Here is an 18,227-nt window from a genome sequence, read left to right as displayed (position 1 = left end):
AATATTTCTTAACATGTTTTTGTTTTCACATGTTTTAGGAGATCATACAAAAATAAGCCTAAATACCAGAAATGTGTTTATTGAATGTACAGGCACAGATATTACAAAGGTAAATTAATCTTTCCTGCTTTTGATATGGTTTAATATAATTGTTTTCCATTTGGCTAATAGAGCTCCAATACAAAGACCTACAACATCAAGGCATTGGAGCCAACCTTCCAATACAAAAGTTGTAGGACTGTGGAATTCCCTGGAAACAGTTTCAGGCTTGCTCTATAAATAACATTGTGTTTTCACTGAATTTTGATTTTACTGTATCTTTATGTTGACACTAAGTGTCCAGCTTGTATGAGAAAATAATTCAAGTGAATTAGAGACTGTTCTTTTTGAGCACTTTTTCTAAATCTGAAAGGCTTAGAAAAGAGTAAAATTTACTAAGACTTCCTGTTTTGGCAGAATACTCTTTGTAAAGATTCATTTTGTCTCCTGAAAATTTGGGCTGAAGGAAGAAAGACAAGAATTTCTCTACTTAGTTATCTTTATCAAGCAGGGATGCCTTGCAAATAATCGCTAAATTCAAGTCTTTCCATATGCAAATTCTGTAACTCCAAGCTGAAGCATGAAAGCTGAGGAGTTATAATTGCCTGTTCTTGAATAGGTTGTGCATTCATTGACAGTTTCCCTAAAGTGTGTAACTTGATGCTTAAGAACAAAACTGCTTTTAAGTTACCCTACTGCAAAAACAGTATGTGAACAACACAAATGAATTTGCATGTTGGGGAATGGCTTCTAAGCAAACTAATAAATAACTGTTTCTTGCTACTGCTTGTCTTGATAGTAAAAATAAATGTAATGTTGTTCTATGAAGGAAATGAAGGAAATTAACACTGTCAGGCATCAAAAAAACTTCTTTGTGGATTGATAAGTTAATCTGAATCTCATTATTACTTTCCATTATACTAATTTCTTAAAATACTAACTGTAAAACAAAAAAATTTGCAAACAAGGTCATTTGATAATGTATTGCTGAACAATACGAGCCCTTCAGCCTCTCCATTATCACTTGAACTTAGTAAAATGACTAATTAGACAGAAGGTTGGGAAGACTCAGTCCCAAATGGTAGTAAGAATCCTGTGTTTCTAAAGAACAGAGTTTAGAAAAGATACACAAAGGCTTCAGAACCTTGAAAACCAAAGATTTTCAAGCTTTTGCACAAATGTCTCATCAGAAGCATTTTTTTTTTAATTCAATTTAGTATTCTAGACTGCTAGGAAATTAGAATAGAATGAAGAGGGTATAAGATGAGGTTTTTTTCTCTGTTTTTTATTAAGGTATTTTGTCTACTTCAGCACAAGTAGATGGCAGATTTCAATGTGATTATTGTGTTTGTTTTGTAGGCAAAAATTGTTCTTGATGTTATAGTCACGATGTTCAGTGAATATTGTGAGAAGCCATTCACGTGAGTATAAATCCACAGGCAGAGGGACATTACATCTGAGCCATGTGTTATAAACAGTTTTATTTACATTTTGCTGTCTCTCTCAGTGTTGAAGCAGTGGAAGTGGTTTATCCCAATGGGAAGACCCACATCTATCCGGTAAGCACAGCACTGGGAGATCTCTGTGTCCTTAGGGAGAGGGCTTTACTTACACAAAGTCTGCTAAGAGGGACATTCTTTTCTTTTCCTGCAGCAGCATGTGCTGGTTCTGAGGTGTGTAGACTGAAACCTCAGCCTGGCACTTTCTCTGTATCAGTGAGTCAGAGCCTCCTCTAAACCCCTGAAAAATAACTCCAGCTCCAGCTTCTCCTTGTCTAGGAAAGTCATTCTGAAGCTCCACTGAATTATGATGAGGTTAAAAATACACTGTTATGGTTTGAAGTGCCTGTAATAGGAACTTTTTCAGGAACAAGTAAAGATTGCAATCAAAGGTCATCATCTGTGTCTAAAGCTTCTAAAACCTACGTGTTCCAATCAGGAAAAAAATAATGCAGGAAGAGGTCCTTCAGCCTTAAGCCTATGGACAAGTGAAATCAGCCTCAGCATAATGTACTTATCAGATCTGGAAGCTTTAATGCCCTTCAGTTAAAATAACCTTGTAACGCTGCATTTTTCAGTCTTTTACTTTACAGACACCAACTCTGTAAAGGTCTAAAAGGCAGAATGTTGACTACAAGTTCAGTTCAGAGCCCCAGACAGACCTCTTTGCAGTAATGGAGTCTTACATTTTTATTCTCATAATAAGTATGAAGAAAGCAATTCCTCCTGTTTCCTGAAAGTAACTGAAGACAGATCTGCTTGAGTTAATAAAATCAGATTTACCAAGGGAGTACAAACTGTTTAGAGGGAAATAAACTTATTTTTGCTGAGAGGTTTTCTAGTGTCATTTTGGTTTTTTTTTTCACAATGTCAGTTTTAATCACCAGAGGAAAGATGAAGAATCCTGAAAAGATACCCGACCAAATAGAAATCTCTGCAGTAACCAAAGCATCTTCCCTAGATAAAATAGAGAAAAAAATCCCCAAGTTTCAGATGCTATGGTTTTTAAGGATTTGTATATCAAGAAGTTTAGAAACACACGAAATACATAAATACATGCAAAATAAATGTCTTAAATGTGTTGCTCACTTGCTAAGGAAAATACTGGTAGGCATTTGTGTACCAATAAAGAAACAGAAAGTTTTCCTTCCTTTTCCTCCTAGAAGCCGTTTGATCTGTACAAGACCATGAGATCTCATGCATGACCATTCTGTGCTTTAGGGCTTTCACTTAGGATGAACTGCTCACCAGAAACTTGCAGGGACCCTGTTAGTTGCATTTATCAGAAATTATCGGAAGTTTCAATAACGGGGATTTCATGCTGCCTTCACCCTTCCAGCTTAACCAAGAACAGCTTTTGCCTCATGTACTAGAGTATATTTTCAACAATCCTGTTAACTTTAGAATGCTAAATATAGCCCAATATTCCACATTTGTCTTCTGTGGGTGTCATCTTAGAATGGCAATTAGGAGCTAGATTACTGAGATTGAATCCTCTTAGGTAGGAATGGAAGGCACTGTGTATGCTTAAGATCTTCGTCTTTCTTTTTAGGAGCTGGCTTATCGAACAGAGAAGGTGAAACCTGAATACATTAACAAGAAAGTAGGAATCAGGTGTGTTACTGCAAATGAAAACATAGTTTTTATTAACCATGACAAAGGTACTAGAAGACACTGATTATTGCATTGTTTTAAAAATGTTCAGACTACATGATTTTTTTAAATTTACCAGAAATTTAGGGATTATCTTGGGTAATTAGACTGACTCTGTTACAGAGTCCCCTGCTTTCAGGGAAAGTGAATTATTCTTTATGGCTTCACGCAACTGTTATGAAGTACAGGAAAATGACAGTTTCATGAGTGAGAATCTAAGCTGGTTCTGTTTGAATGCTAAGTCTGTGCAAAGTCTATAAAGCACTTGCAGATTCTGCAGGATATGAGGCAATGCAGAAAAACATTGATTACTTTACAAAGCGAGTCAATATATATAAATCCATAAATTACCACTTTCTTGTTTTCTTTCAGTGAAACTCCATCAAGCCTGGCAAAGCTGCTGACTAGGATGTGTTTGAAGTCACACGTCACAGGGAATGGGAACCATATAGAGGTTGAAATCCCTCCTACCAGAGCAGACATTATCCATGCCTGTGATATCGTAGAAGATGCAGCAATAGCTTATGGTTATAACAACATTCAGATGGTGATTCCGAAAACGTACACCATAGCTAATCAAGTAAGATTGCCCTTTCAAATGAATGCTCTGTTGTCAGTAAATGACTGCTGCATGCCAGAAGGGCTTTGGGGAAAACAGAACCTAGGAATTAAATATTTTGACATGCTTTGCCTTGAGAAGTATTTACCATGGATGGGATACAAAACAGATGCCCCACTGATTTGAATAAGTCTAAGACCAGTGGTTGCTGGTGCTTGAAAAAAGGCAGGGTTAAAGTAGGGAGCCCGTATTAAATCTCTAATTGGGAGATTCATTTCCTTAGGCAAGCCTAAAGGCAGCTGGCTAATGCTTTCAAAAATTTTAAGCACACAAGCATAGTCCCTCCCCAGTGAATTCACCATCAATGTAACAGGCAGAATCACCCCGGGAAAGAATAGCAAAATGCTTTTAGATGGAAGCTGAAAACTGTTTTGTTTCATTTTAGCTCCCCCTCAATAAGCTTGCAGAACTTCTGAGACTGGACATGGCAGCTGCTGGATTCACTGAAGCACTCACTTTTGCCCTGGTATATTACACTGATTTCATATTTTTCTTAATTGCATGTTCAAATAGTGATGCAATCAAAACTGCAGAGGATGGTCTGAGGATATGTTGTTGTATAAATGTATTACCCAGTACTGTTTCGGCAGCTGATTGTTTACTAGGGCTTTGGAATCACAGTATAATATTTGTTGAGTTTGTAGGTCAGAGAAATTAAATGAGTCACTGTTAATGTGGTATGTAGTTCTATGTATAGAGAGGGAAATAGCTGCTAAAGGACTGGGTTTAGTTTAACTTGATAGGATGAAATTGTAGGACAGCAAATGTCTCTCAAGACTTTGGTCACCAGATATGAAATTCATCATAATTCAATAATACAGAAAACCAACATGAAAGTTTAGTACTTTCTGGTGGGTATTCCTACAGTGTATTGAGATTTACCTGTTTCTGTATTTTTCTTTAGTATTGTCACGTGCCCTCAATTCCTTGTATTAGATAATTCAGTCTGCAAAGAGCTTATTTTAAGAACAGCCATAAAAAAGTTACAGTCCACAGACACTAAGGAGATATCCTTTGTAAATTTCACCACAGGTAGGGTTTTGAATATAGATAACAAATAGATATATGGTATATAGATAACAAATACAGGTCAAAAATATAGAACTGTTATCACTGTGTTTAGATATTATTTGTTACAGCCATGCTAGTAGTCTTTGACCAAGAATTAGGACTCTGCAGTAGGAAGTGCACTCTGGTATTAACTGATGCCATAATTTGTACTATGGCAATTATACAGCAGGATTGTTGTGCTAAAATAGAATGTACAGTAGGAAACAACATCTGTGTCATGGCCACTTGTTCATACCCTTTAGCTGTGAACTGGATCAGAGAACCTGATCTACTATTAAAAAGAAAGAAGTTAAATACACTCCCATGCCCTCCAAATGTATATGGTAACTGTCCTTGTATGGAGACTGGCATAGGCACCTATTGAAAATATACTCTACATTTAAAAAAATCCTTTCTGTTGCAAGATCTGTTCAAAGCCTTTGCCTAAACACCCAATTTGTGTACATTTTAGCATATGGGGAGCTACCATCACATACTCTGTTAAAATGTCTGGAGTTTCTCAACTTCCCCCTGAACATAAAATTTACTAGATGGCCAGAGGTACAAATCCTTGAAAGTACTCAACCTCTTAAGAGAGAGAGTAACCTGCTCACAGATTGTTTTTTACTGATTTCGTCAAATATTTTAAGATGCAGCCTTTCAGGCTCTTAAAACACTTCTGGTAGTTGAAAAGTTCAGGTATTGCAACCAGATTTGAAAATTCAAATGGACCAAATAAAATTTTAACACCTTCAGATTTCACGGAGCTTCAAAGCAAAATTTGGTTTCATTTTGAAAAACATATTCCAGTTTTAATATTTGGTTACTAACTCATTTAAGTAACCAGAACAATAAGTAGTACTGCCTCCTGCAGTGCTAATATGTAGCAGAGGTATTCAGACCTTTGATACTACCATGTTGAGGGAACACTACATATAGTCAATCTTTTGAAGTTTTTCTTTATTCATTAAGAAATTCATTATCCAAAATTAATATTTCCTAATTCATTATTCTTTTTTGAGTGCTGCACTCTTGCTAGGTTCTTTGAACACATAGTTCATTTTTTTTCAGCACCAGATAGATAATATATCTGGAACATGTAATATATTACATTACCACATTACTATATTACATTGCTACAACTGAGAACCTTTATGAACTGTAACAGCAGAATTTTTGAAGGTCATGCAGTGTATCATGGTATCACATTTCATATTTGTATTTCTGCTGTGGCAGGATGAAATTCACAGTCTGCTGTGTCCCCAACACTTTATTAAATATAAACAGCAGTGTGAGGCTTATAACTTTGATATAATTTATGCTACAACATTCTGTACCCCAGTGTTACATGACAAACAGTGCTTATGTATTTGTGCACTCAATCTGTTTCTTGGTTAGAGCCCCAAATTACACTTGTACACAATAATGTTGCCTTCTGTGAGGAGCTCCAGTTTAGCCAGAATGCATTTTGTTAAATCACAGTAACATGCTGTAGTTTAGATACACATCTGAAAACTGTTTAACACAGTTCTCTCCTCCTAAGCTCAGCATTCCTTGTGTTATTTGGGATTTTTTAAATGATTATTCAATAATCCACTTTTTCAGATGGTATCATCTGCTCATTTTTCTCACAGTTGGTCTATCAACAGACTTTGTGATTGCTGCCAGTGCAAAGGGAACACTTCTGGGAGACTGCAGTACACAAGCAAATCCTCAATTACATGCCTAGTCTGCTACTGGTTTCTTTATTACTGATAAAGCTATAAGTTCTGGAAATCTGAAGTGTGGATCTTGGAAGTAGCATCTATTGCAGTATGTGCACAGACATTGGCTGAGCTTGATAAAGTGAATGCATTTTGTTTAGTGACCAGCTTAAAAATACACCTTTGGAATACAGGCTTTAAAAATACTTCAGCCCCCAAAATTAAACAAACTACAAGAATACAGCTCTAAAAATTGAAGGCTTGGCCATAGGAGCTGTTTTTGATAGACAGTACTGTACTTTATGTAAGTGCCCCTCAAGGGATTGTTGTACTTCATGTGAAAAGAACAGATACTAGTCCCTCTACAAGTGCTACTTTCAGAATAAAATACTTCACTCACTCCAAGTCAGGGTGCAGAATCTGCGCCTGTTCTTAAAATAAATGACAACAATCCGTAACAGAAGCCTAAATAAACACTTGCCTTTTTTTTTTTTTTTAAAACCCAGCTTTATTTTATTTAGGAATTAACATTTGTGAATCAACCAGTTTGCCTACTTAGTCTAAAGACTAGAGCTTAGCTGACATTATGAGTGTTATGTGTGAGAGGATATATTACAGGGCAGTGCTACAATCCCTTTGTTCATTCTTGATGCCAAATTTCATCACTGGCTTGCTGTCTATTTTAAGTACTTGACCTTGATAGGTTTTTGTGTCATTTTCAGTGTTCTCAGGAAGATATTGCAGATAAACTGGGCATGGACATCTCTGCAACAAACGCCGTGCGCATAGCAAACCCCAAAACGGCAGAATTTCAGGTGAGATCATTTACGTTTGGAAAGCAATATTGTCGTGGATTCTACACTTAAAAAGGAGAGAAAGGGGCCTACAGGAAATAAAATTTATAAACTATAAGCTACATTTCCTGCATTAAAGAGCTTGTGTATATTTATGTGCTGAACACGTCATCTTCTGTTAGTCCACTGAGAAATCTCTCTTCCGGTGTGAAATGCTATCAGCTTTTCAAGAAAGCAAAGTGCCGTGCTCTGTGTGGCAGAATGTGGCAAAACTGAGCAGTCTTATTACAGAAGATCCTGGATGGTTGATCAGCTCCCTCATCTAGAGAACCTATTCAGCACAGAAGGAACTATTAGACTTGGCAGTCTCTAAACTTCCTGAGCTTTGGGTAGGAAACTTTTGGGTTGGTGTTTTTTTAAATATTGATCATCATTATTCTTGTTTTGGGTTTGTTTGTTTAATTCTGTGATGCTTTTGAAGTATTTTAATACTCCTTTCTAGATCATTTGATCTTAGCTAGAGCAGAAACCGAGAGCTCAAGTATGGTATTCTCAGCAATTCTGAATATACCAGAGTGTACCCATAGGTTTTATATTTCTTTTTAAGAATGTTGTTGGTTTTTTTAGGATGCTTTCTTTAGTTTACAAGGAACATAAATTTAGAGTCTCCTTTTTTTTCTTCCTAGCCTAAGAAATAAAAAGGTAAACTCACTTTAGAAAGGTTTTGAAAAGTTTCAGGAGTCTGTTAGGTATTAATATTTTGTGATTTTGGGGTTTTTTTTCCTTAAGACCTTCAGTACATCTGATTTCTCTGAGTTTCTGAAATACCTTCCTAGATCTTTAATATTGATGAGACTTCTGCTGCTCTGAGATTCGAGAACAGAAATTTTGCACACATTCTATTTGGTACCACAAATAAGCAGTCATGCAAGACACTGTTGGAACCTGTTTGGACCATTACCATTTGGATCATTTCTATCATTTAGCATAGGGATTACAGTGAGTAATATAGAATGTACAAACAATAAAGTGTGAACAAAAAGAGAAGACATGGCAGCCCCTCTAGCCAGATACAATTTCAGACTCCTGTTCTTGCAAGACTGCAGGCTTTTGCAGTACCAGTGCTGCTAAGCAGGGTTATTACTGGATGGATAATTCCTTGTGGGAAAAATAGCTTCAATCTTTTAAAATCTGTAGGCCTCCCTGAAAACTGGGAAAGATTGCCCTCTGTGATGCACTATAAACTTTCAGCTTTAGATGGCAGCTGGGATGAGATTCTGAGGATGATTCTCCCCATCCCCTGTCCTCTGCCAGCAAGGGAAGGGCAGGATGATGCCAGGGTCCATCATACACTGAGTGTGCAGCTGGAACTCCTCCTTGGTGAAGAAAAGTAGGGTAAACAGACAGAAGTGCTGCATGACCAAGCATAAGAAGTAACTGTGGCTGAGCACATGGTGACTTTTAACCTGCAGTCAAGGAGCAGACAGTCACTGCCACCCCTCTTACATTAGATTTACTGAATCAGACTCTTCTAGTCTGACAAATAACATAAGGTGCAATTCAAAGGAAGTATTTGAATGGAGAACACAGGAAATGTTACTGTTCTTACAGGTACTTTCACATGTGTGATTGTCTCTTGGTTCTTTGAAAACATGGTCTATAGATTTCAGGTATCCATGACTGAATATTACATAGCATTTTCCTGTAGTATAAACATAACATTTTAGATACCACTTGATATTTCCAAAACGGCACTTAGAATTTGTCTTTTTTATAAGTGATAGTAAATTTATTGGAATTTTTCACTTTCTGTGTTATTTTTCTACCTTGCACTGCAACTCAGCCACCTGTGAAATTGTACAGGTTCTTAAGCTCACATATAAACTCTCTGAGAAAATGCAATATACAGAACATGGAGATAATGTACATTTCCAGGTTTAGTAATTCTAAATCAAAGTTGCTTAAACCTAAGAGATAAGTGCAGTATTTACACTTGACTGCTTTTAAATTCTTGTTAACAAATGGACAAAAAAAAGAAAAAAAGAAAATGAGATATTTTGGAAGGGATTTGACTTGCAGTATCTCTGTTTGTCCTGCAGGTGGCACGTACAACCCTCCTTCCTGGGCTGCTGAAAACTATTGCTTCCAACAGAAAGATGCCCTTGCCTCTCAAACTCTTTGAGATTTCTGACATTGTAGTAAAAGATCCTAATACAGGTAAGAAGAGAAGGTTTCTCAGAATGTTTGATAATGAAAATACATTCACATACCAAATGATAATAGTAAGTAAATTTATATTTCCTTTAAAATAGGCATTTCCATAATAATAGTCGTTCCATGCTACAGTGGGGTTTTGTAATAATGTGCACTGCACAATATTTAAGAACTTGGTTTAGAAGCTGGATTTTGGAGTAGCTGGAAATATTGTTCATTTTAGATGCTCTCTCAAAAGTGCAGGGAGATACACTGTAACTATTTTTAGGCATCTGAGTATTCCTTAAAATCTGTCACAGATACTGAAAAACAACAAGCATAAACACAAGACAATTTTGCACCAAAAACTTATCTACTCTAAATTGCTTGTGTTGATATGCCTGTTTTTCTTGCTCTTAATCTAGTGCTCCTTTGTATTCTTAGCAGAAATGTAATTGACATTAACAGGGATATATCTCATGAGAGAAACTACCTGGTGGTAGTGTTTGCAAGTGGCACAAACCCTGGAAAGCAGAAATACCAAAAGCATGCTGCTATCACAGCTCTAGAGCCTGTTTAGAGCACTGCAGTTCCAGTGATGTGCAGGGCTGTGCCAGCTGGACAGCAGAATGTCTCAGGCCTGGGAAGAGCAGGTTTTATTTATAGGCAGATTGTATCCCAGAGAGCAGTTATTCAGAGGAAGATTTTGGGGTCAGTGTGTCTCAACATTAATCCGTTTCCTGTCATCTTTAAACAGGATTGCTTGTATTTGTTCTCCCAAATTATTTTCTGGGAAGCTGATAACTGATGTGAGGAATGAGATTGGTAGCAGAGGTACAGGACAGAGAATGGAGCAAGTCTGTGTAAAAAGCTGTATCCATGAATAAAAAGTTCCACAGTATAAAATTTCCTCTCTCATTAATAAAAGTATTATCCTTATCTTTCCATTAGATCCAGCTATGCTTAGAAAGCATGGCTGCCTTAGAATTGTTCTGTAGCCTTAATTGTTGCACATGAAACAGGCAAAGCAGCTCGTTCACTTTCCAAAAGCTTCAGTGAAATCCTTCCTGTGTTTTGCGGCCTCTTTGCACTGATTTCACTGTAGGTGATCAAAATTTCAAATGATCTTTATCTGGAAAAATATATTACAAGAAAATGAACTGTAAGAATGGATTTTTAAATGTTAAAAATTTGCCTAAATTTTACTGATTCGTGTCTTTCTGTATGGTATATTGAGAGAAAAGGAGTTCCCAAGCTACAACTTTTGGGAGGACTTGAATGGAGTTTGCTTCAGTAAAAAGGCTGACATTACTTTAAATTCAGTGGTAGCAATGGTTCTGTTGTTTCATTATCTGGTTTCAGATTTTAGTGGTTGTGTTTAAAGTATCTGGGATCTGCAAAACAAAGGTTTACATAAGGCCTAAACAAAATGGCAAGTAAATTGCTTTGGTGATGAGTTTAATTGGTAGATTACCTTTTTTCTTTTTGAAGGAAAAAAGAGCCTTGCCAAGCAAAACAAGCAGCTTTAGCAAACTATGTAGGCTCTTTTTTATTAAATACAGACACTTCGGTGGTGCAGCTCATTCCTTGTTGGGTATGCAGTTAGCTAGAATGCACAAAACATGGGACAGATGGCAGAATAGCATCAGCATTCTTCAGAACCAAGAGTGGAGCTGTTTATCTTGGACTAAGGAGCACATTTACTCTGGCACTATAAAACTTGTGAGTTGAATTGTTACTTTTATTTCATGTTTGTCAAGTGCAGCTCTTGAAAGCCTTAATTTATGTGAATGGCTGCTTAACAGTTTTATAAATAATGATTTTGTGGTGTACTTAGTTTTGATGGGAATCATTGCAACAGACAAAGACTTCTAAGTCAGCAGCTTTGTGCTGTCTGCTCTTGGGCAGCCCTCTCATGGACTGAGCCCTTACAGACTGTGAACAGTATCTGAAATGGGTTTTAATGTTGTGTTTAGAATCAGTACTATCTACCCCAAACTGACTCCCAAACTTAAACTTGCCTAATAAACAATTTGGAGAAGGGGGATGGAGAAAGGCAACTGCAAACATTGAAAAATGTGGGGCTGTCCTCTCACATATGGAATGAGATTTCCTGCACAAGGCTTATGTCATCAGACTGACTTAATTTAATTTTATTATTTCATGATTTTGGCATGCAGAATTTCGAATTAATAATTTCAAAAGTATGGGTCAAAAGAGTACTGACATGAACTGTATTTGAAATGGTATCTTGCAGTCATCCAGGTGTGAATGAACCTAGCTCTTTTAAACACCCTGGGTTTTAATAAGTTCTTACACAGAACTTGGGCCTACCAAGGTGAACTGAACATATTTCTCTTCAGACTGATCTGACAGAAAGTTTTGATGTCTTAAATTAGCAAAATGTGTGGCAGATTTAATATAACTAAATGGAACCAAATCTGAGCAAAGAAGTTTTTTCTCAGGGCAGAAGGAAACTGATTTTGAATATGTTGCACAGCATTTGTATGGGTAGTTTGTAGCAATAGGTAATCACTTCTGTAGGGTAGTTACACTGGTTTAGGGTATAAATCAGCACCTTTACCACCAGGCCTAAGAGAGAATACCCTTTCTCTCACCACAACAAAAGAAATGAATCCATTATAAAATCACCTCTGACCAGTGATCTTGGAGAATCTGGCAAGCTTATGGTAGCACACATTCAGCACAGTTTACATCATCTGTGAGTACAGCTGCTGCCACCTTTCGAAGCAGATTTCCAACTGTCTGGAACTGTTGGTTATCTGCAGAAAATAGTTTGGGAGGCTAAAAGACAAGTTTGGATGAGCAGGTGTCCCTTTTCAGATCACCAGGTAATTTTCCTGAAGCAGCTCTAATTTGGAAGGGAACAGTGTACAAGGTTGCTTTATCTTCCTCTGCACTCTTTCGGCTCACATATTCCTAAGCAGCTGCCCATCCTTTGGATTGTTTTTCAGCAGCATCCCCAGGAAGTGCTTTGAAGTCTCAGAAAACATACACACACACATATATATTTATGTATAATTCGGGTTGACATACTTGGCAAGCTCACTTGAAAAATAGAAATGTTTCATGGCATGACATGAGAGCTCTTAAGTGACTTATAAAGAACTGAAGTATTTCTAACATCTGCCAGCTTCTGCCTACAATTCCCAATATCTTTTTTCTTTTTTCTTTCCTATCGCTTGTAGTGAGTGAACTTCCTCTGTTGTGATAGAACTCTGTAAAGGAGTAAGTTTTATAACACTTGAAAGAAATAACCTTTCCTTTACCAAAGATTCCTAAAATTGAAAACACGAGGTATAAAAATACTGTGTATGTTTACTTCAGATGCTTTAGTTCAGAAAACTGGTCTGAAGGCACCGCTGACTATCTTAATCATGATGACATTAAATTCAGATAGTTGTCACAAAACCTGCTACCATAATGACTCATTAAAAAAAAAAAAAAAAAAAAAAAAAAAGGAAACCATTCTACTGAACCTCTAGCCCAAATAGCATGCTGTCTTAGGGAAGATATTTTTTTTCTATCCTGTTGCTCAGTATAGCATGAAAATAAATTGTTGACCATCTATGACTGCTCTACTTGTTGGTATCTTAGTAGAGCTGGGAAACAGAGACACATGTGACACACAGACAGAGCAGCCCAAAAACAAACCCAAAAACAGATGCAGCATTTATTAGTATTTTCCCTGTAGCCTTTACTCTCCTGTGTTGCCATTTTAACTTCAGGATTGGATTCTCTAGCATTATTTAACACTGCACATTATTATAATGACAGGAAAAAAACGTTGAATGACAAATTGCAGACTTACTGCCACAGTAAGTTCAGCTTTCAGTGACTGCTGAGAGAACTTGCAGCTGTGGTACCAAGTAGCTGCCCTAGAAGTTTTGAATGACTTCTGTCTCAAAAAGGCTGAGCTTTCAACTTGTGTGTAGGCTATGCTCCTGTGTTTTACTGTTTTAAACTGTGTATTTCTGGTCACTTGATAAATGCTTTCCTGTTTAGTTCCTGACAAGTTTTTTATCGCTAAATGTTTAGTTGGAGCGGTAATTTCTCGTGGGAGTTATTAATGCTCTGACTGTAACTCCAGCTAAAAGTGCTTGTCAGGGCAGAAGCAGGAGAGCTTCTGAGGTAAAAGTGGGTGATGCTGCCAGAGGGCTCCCCTGCTCTATGGCCAGGAGTAGCTCAGGGACTTCCCAGAATAAATGTGGTTCTTTGTAGTAAGAAGCAGTGGATTTATCAGCTATGGACTCCATCTGCCTCCTCAAAACTGCAAACTCCTGGCATCCACAAAATCCTGTGGTGAAGAAGTTTTACTGCTTAACTCTATGCTGCCTGAAAAACCCATTCCTTTTCTTGTTTCTTTGAGCTTGGTTCCTGTTGTCTCAATCAAAATGCTGAAACCCATGTTGAGTAAAGCCTCAAAAGCCACGCTAGTCCTAGACAGTGTGTATTGCAGTGGGGTTAGCCCCAAGGTACAAATATAACAACATGCTCATTCTGAAAATTTTAAAAAAAGGGAAAATGTATTTTGCTGAGATCAATAATGTCAGAAGGGGGTTCTTCTGACATTAGGCAGGGGGTTGACTTAAGGAATTGTCCAAAGTGGAGAAACTTACGTAACTGTCTTGGGTTTGTGCAGTGTAGCACATTTTTCATGATTATTTGCTTGCAAGGGTGTCCAAGAGGATCCCAGAAAGCATCCATTGTGATTTGGGAACCTCTGTGAATTAAGATCTTTTCACAGATCACTGTGCTAACATTACTACACTTATTTCAGGTTGGGGCTGGTTGTTTTGTGTTGGTAGCTGTTCTACAGCCGAGTTCTATAAATATGTAGCTTTCCCACCAGCATCACAATCTTCTCCATGCCTACTGGGTATTTGCATTTTGGCTTGTCTATTTTAAATTTCTGAAACACTTAGCTTTACACTTGGTACCTGTCACTGCATACAAGATACTTCTATATAACAAGCCTCTCTCCTGCTCAAGGCATAGGGTACTTTAAATCTTCCTTTACATTTCTGACTGTGAGAGCCCAGTGGGTTAAAGCAATTCCCTTATTTCTTCAGGCTACATGACAGGTCTGTCAGAGAATCCATTTTACCTATTTATTTCTCCTGTTGGCCACAAGTGCCTCACAGGGCAGCAGAAGAAAAGTGATGCAAAAGGCAAGGTTAGTTAGAAGTGTGATAAAGTTTCCCAGGTAACATAATTGCTTCCTTCTTCTGCAGATGTAGGGGCAAGAAACTACAGACATCTATGTGCAGTTTATTACAACAAAAGCCCAGGCTTTGAGATCATCCATGGTTTGCTGGACAGGGTCATGCAGGTCCTAGAAGTACCACCTAATGAAGAGAATGGCTACACCATCAAGGCAGCTGAAGGTAAGGAAGAAAGAACTACAGTGTACAGCAGAGGTTGTTGTGGAGCTTAAATGTTCCCCTACAATCTGAGGAGAATTTTTGGTTGTTCTCAGCAGTAGAGACTAAGGACTAATATCATTATATGTGCTGTCATACTGCAGCATGATGGAATGATAATGAAAAGGCATTGTCTGCATTCACTGATTGTAAAATGGGATTGCTATCTTTCTGTGAGCTGTCCTGAGTACCTTAACATAGTTTGTGAGTTCACAGCTTTTTAATGGACCTTATAATATAGCATATGCCCTGAGCTTCATGGACTGTTTATAATGATCTAATCTGCTGATGGCAAGGGTACATAGGAATTCACTGAGCTGATGAATATGCCAAACACCCACTGTATTCTCCTTGGCTAACAGAGCCTGGAAAAGGCAACTTCTTACAACTTATCTTTTGGTTTCTAGCTTTATCTATAGCTTTTTTTTATAGGTACCTTTTATTTATACATTCATGTGAAGATACATGCCTTATATATCTTTCATTCAAAGAGCTGCTATCTTTGAGACTGACCCTGCTGTTTAGATAGTTGTATAACAGCCTTCTTCCTTCTCCATACAGGCTGAGCTGCCCATGAATTAAAAATAACATCCTTAAGTGCAGAATCTCCTCTGTGTATGTGCCTGTGCATGTAAGAGAGAAAGCAAGTAGGCTGACCTGATTCCTTCATTGCAAGAGTACAGGTTGATGGAAGAGAGCAGCACCAGCAACTCATCTATTCTGATACCTGAAATAACAGTATAGAAAATACAGAATAGAAAAGCATGGCCACGGGGATGGCAGCTATGATTCTACCTACATCTCATGCAGTAGTGTTCAGAGATATGAGACACTGACTCAAACTGACTCAGCTTGTAGAAGTGCCTCCATTCTGCACTTCCTGGAACAGTGGCACTGACACAGGGTCCCTGGCAGCCTGACCTAACTCTCCTGTTCATAGAACTTCAAGGAAAATTTGTTAGGGTGCTGCCAACATGCCCAACAGAACACTTGAGCTGAGTAGTCTCGTGGCCCTTCAGTACATACTTGTGTCTGACATATTGATGCTTTTTCCCTGCTTTTTTTGAGAAAGTACTATTTTGCTCAGTATTATTTAGGCAAACTCTCGATAGGTTTGTTAGAATATTGTTAATAGGATTCCCAGGTTGACCAGAAGAATGCTTCATACAATTATACTTCTGGTATTCTATCAAGCACAGAACATGTAAGAGCAAAGCCTCTTGTTTGGAAGAGGGGTGTGGTAGTGGGGAGTTAGGAAGAGGCTATGGGAGCTGGGTACTCAGCTGCCATTGAAGTCAAACTGAAATATTCTATTCCTCCTCAAAACTCTTCTGTAGCTGGTTTTTGAATAGACATATCAAGAATTTACTTTGGTACTGAAAAATATTTGCAAATGTTTTATGTTCTGTGTTATAACATGACAGCTGATTTCAAGAAACTAGAAAAAGGCCTCAAAAATAATCCTAACACAGGGAAGAAGTTATTTCTAGATATTAGTGCTACTCAGTATTCCTGATGCTGTGAGATTTACAATGCTCACTCAAAATCCCTGCATTCCCATGACATTACTCCACGACACATTTAGTGCAGAGGGTGGATTATGCCTTGTCATGTGCAATATATTACAGGCAGTTTGTGCCTTTTGGTTATAGCAAAAAAAAAAAAATCTACTACTTTCTGTTTCACCAGTGATTCAGAAACTCTCCTGGGATGGCACATGGATTCCTTGCAGTTGTCTTGACATTGGAATTTAACCTTGCTATCAATGCAGATGGCTGATACTCTGGTGCCATAGCAAATGCAGTGTCACTGCACCAACTTAGCTTGAGACCTTCACTGCAGAGTCAGAGTAACTTGGAGAATTTTGTTTTGGTTTTTTTAGTGGTTGGTTTGCTTATTTGTTTGTTATTTTGGGGTTTTTTTTATGTTGCTTCACAATTTGTCAATTAAGCGTGTGAGACAGATGGCAGCAGATGATGGGGTAAGGTAACTGCTCAGTGAAACAAAGATACCCTGTAACACCTTAAAGAGACCTCAGGATACTGAAATAATTCCTAAGAACATTGCCAGTTACCTCAAGGGTTTGAATCAGGATGTTACACATGGCACAGATTTTTAGAGGCATCTGCACGAAGCTGTTTTATTGCCTGTGCCAAATTACAGATTTGTACCGCGAGAAATGGCTTTATCCTGGGGCTCTGATTTACAGAGATTTAGAGGTACTGTCTCTGTCCATAATTTAAACAAAGCTTGAGTGAGACCAGCAAGCAGCAGTGTAAAGGTAGGGTTAGACCAGTTGTTTATACTCCTTGTGTAACTGATTAAAATAGTTCCACTGATTATTGAAAAATATAGGGAATAAAATCTAGCTTTAAATGAGCAGCAGAGAATAGACAGAGATATGTTAGGCACATATTTCAGACACTTTTCCAGCTTCCCCCTGGAAAATTGAATGCCTGTGCTATGGTCCTGCTTGGTCCATATGTGCAAATGATGGTTATTTGAGCTCCTGCTGTTCTGCCAACACCTAAGTGCCCTGTGATTTGACCTTAAGGTCAGAGTGGTTTTGCCTCTCTAGCAACACCTGGGAAAAAAGTACAGATGCTAGAAAATATGGGTGAAATTGTGATGTTCCCCTGGCCTTTGCACTGTGCTTTGGTGTAATCTGAGCTAGGTAATAAATGGAGAAGAGCTGTTTAGAGCAGCCTTAAGGAAGAGAGGCCTTTGAGTGACTGAATTTGAGGATTTCAACATACATTTGACACTCAATGCTTTCCACTTTCTTAAAAGTTACTAATGGAACCTTTTTGTTTTCTTGTTACCACTGAACATACAAAATTAAAGTTTTGCAGACAGAAGTCTGAAATGCTCCCCACTGCTTTAAAATGCACAGAATTAATTAATTTTTGACAGTGAATTCTGGCCTAGAAAAGCATTCTGGTTTTTCTTTTTGTTTTATGGCACAGGCATCCATAATCAAATATAGATGGAAAAGATGTGATCGAACTCTCAAACTTCTATATGCTCCAAAAAAAAAAAAAAAAGGCATAAAATTTTTGAGACTTAACCATTCCATACCATTAATAAAATGTAAATATCAGTATGGATATGTATGATTAGAAAGTGAACAAATAATTTTTAAAATATAAAAATGCAGGTGGAAAGAGACAACAAATGTAATTATATGTTTTCAGGTAATTTCATAAAATTATTTAATTTTTAGTTTGCTTTCC

At 37.5% G+C, this 18,227-nt stretch overlaps 1 protein-coding gene across 1 annotated transcript in view; it reads left to right on the top strand.

Moving 5' to 3' along the window:
- Nucleotides 1-18,227, top strand: part of FARSB (phenylalanyl-tRNA synthetase subunit beta) — a 36,625-nt gene that overhangs the window by 6,693 nt on the left and 11,705 nt on the right. The window contains exons 8-16 of the mRNA XM_066326255.1: nucleotides 39-109; nucleotides 1,399-1,460; nucleotides 1,547-1,598; nucleotides 3,091-3,152; nucleotides 3,564-3,771; nucleotides 4,196-4,276; nucleotides 7,286-7,378; nucleotides 9,457-9,574; nucleotides 14,806-14,958. Of these exons, the coding sequence (XP_066182352.1) occupies nucleotides 39-109; nucleotides 1,399-1,460; nucleotides 1,547-1,598; nucleotides 3,091-3,152; nucleotides 3,564-3,771; nucleotides 4,196-4,276; nucleotides 7,286-7,378; nucleotides 9,457-9,574; nucleotides 14,806-14,958 (900 nt within the window). The remainder of the gene's footprint in view (nucleotides 1-38; nucleotides 110-1,398; nucleotides 1,461-1,546; nucleotides 1,599-3,090; nucleotides 3,153-3,563; nucleotides 3,772-4,195; nucleotides 4,277-7,285; nucleotides 7,379-9,456; nucleotides 9,575-14,805; nucleotides 14,959-18,227) is intronic.

Source organism: Sylvia atricapilla, chromosome 10, assembly GCF_009819655.1.
Source record: "Sylvia atricapilla isolate bSylAtr1 chromosome 10, bSylAtr1.pri, whole genome shotgun sequence".
Taxonomy (NCBI): Eukaryota; Metazoa; Chordata; class Aves; order Passeriformes; family Sylviidae; genus Sylvia; species Sylvia atricapilla.
The sequence above is the reverse complement of the archived record's forward strand: the minus strand, read 5'-3'. Positions and strand labels throughout refer to the sequence as shown.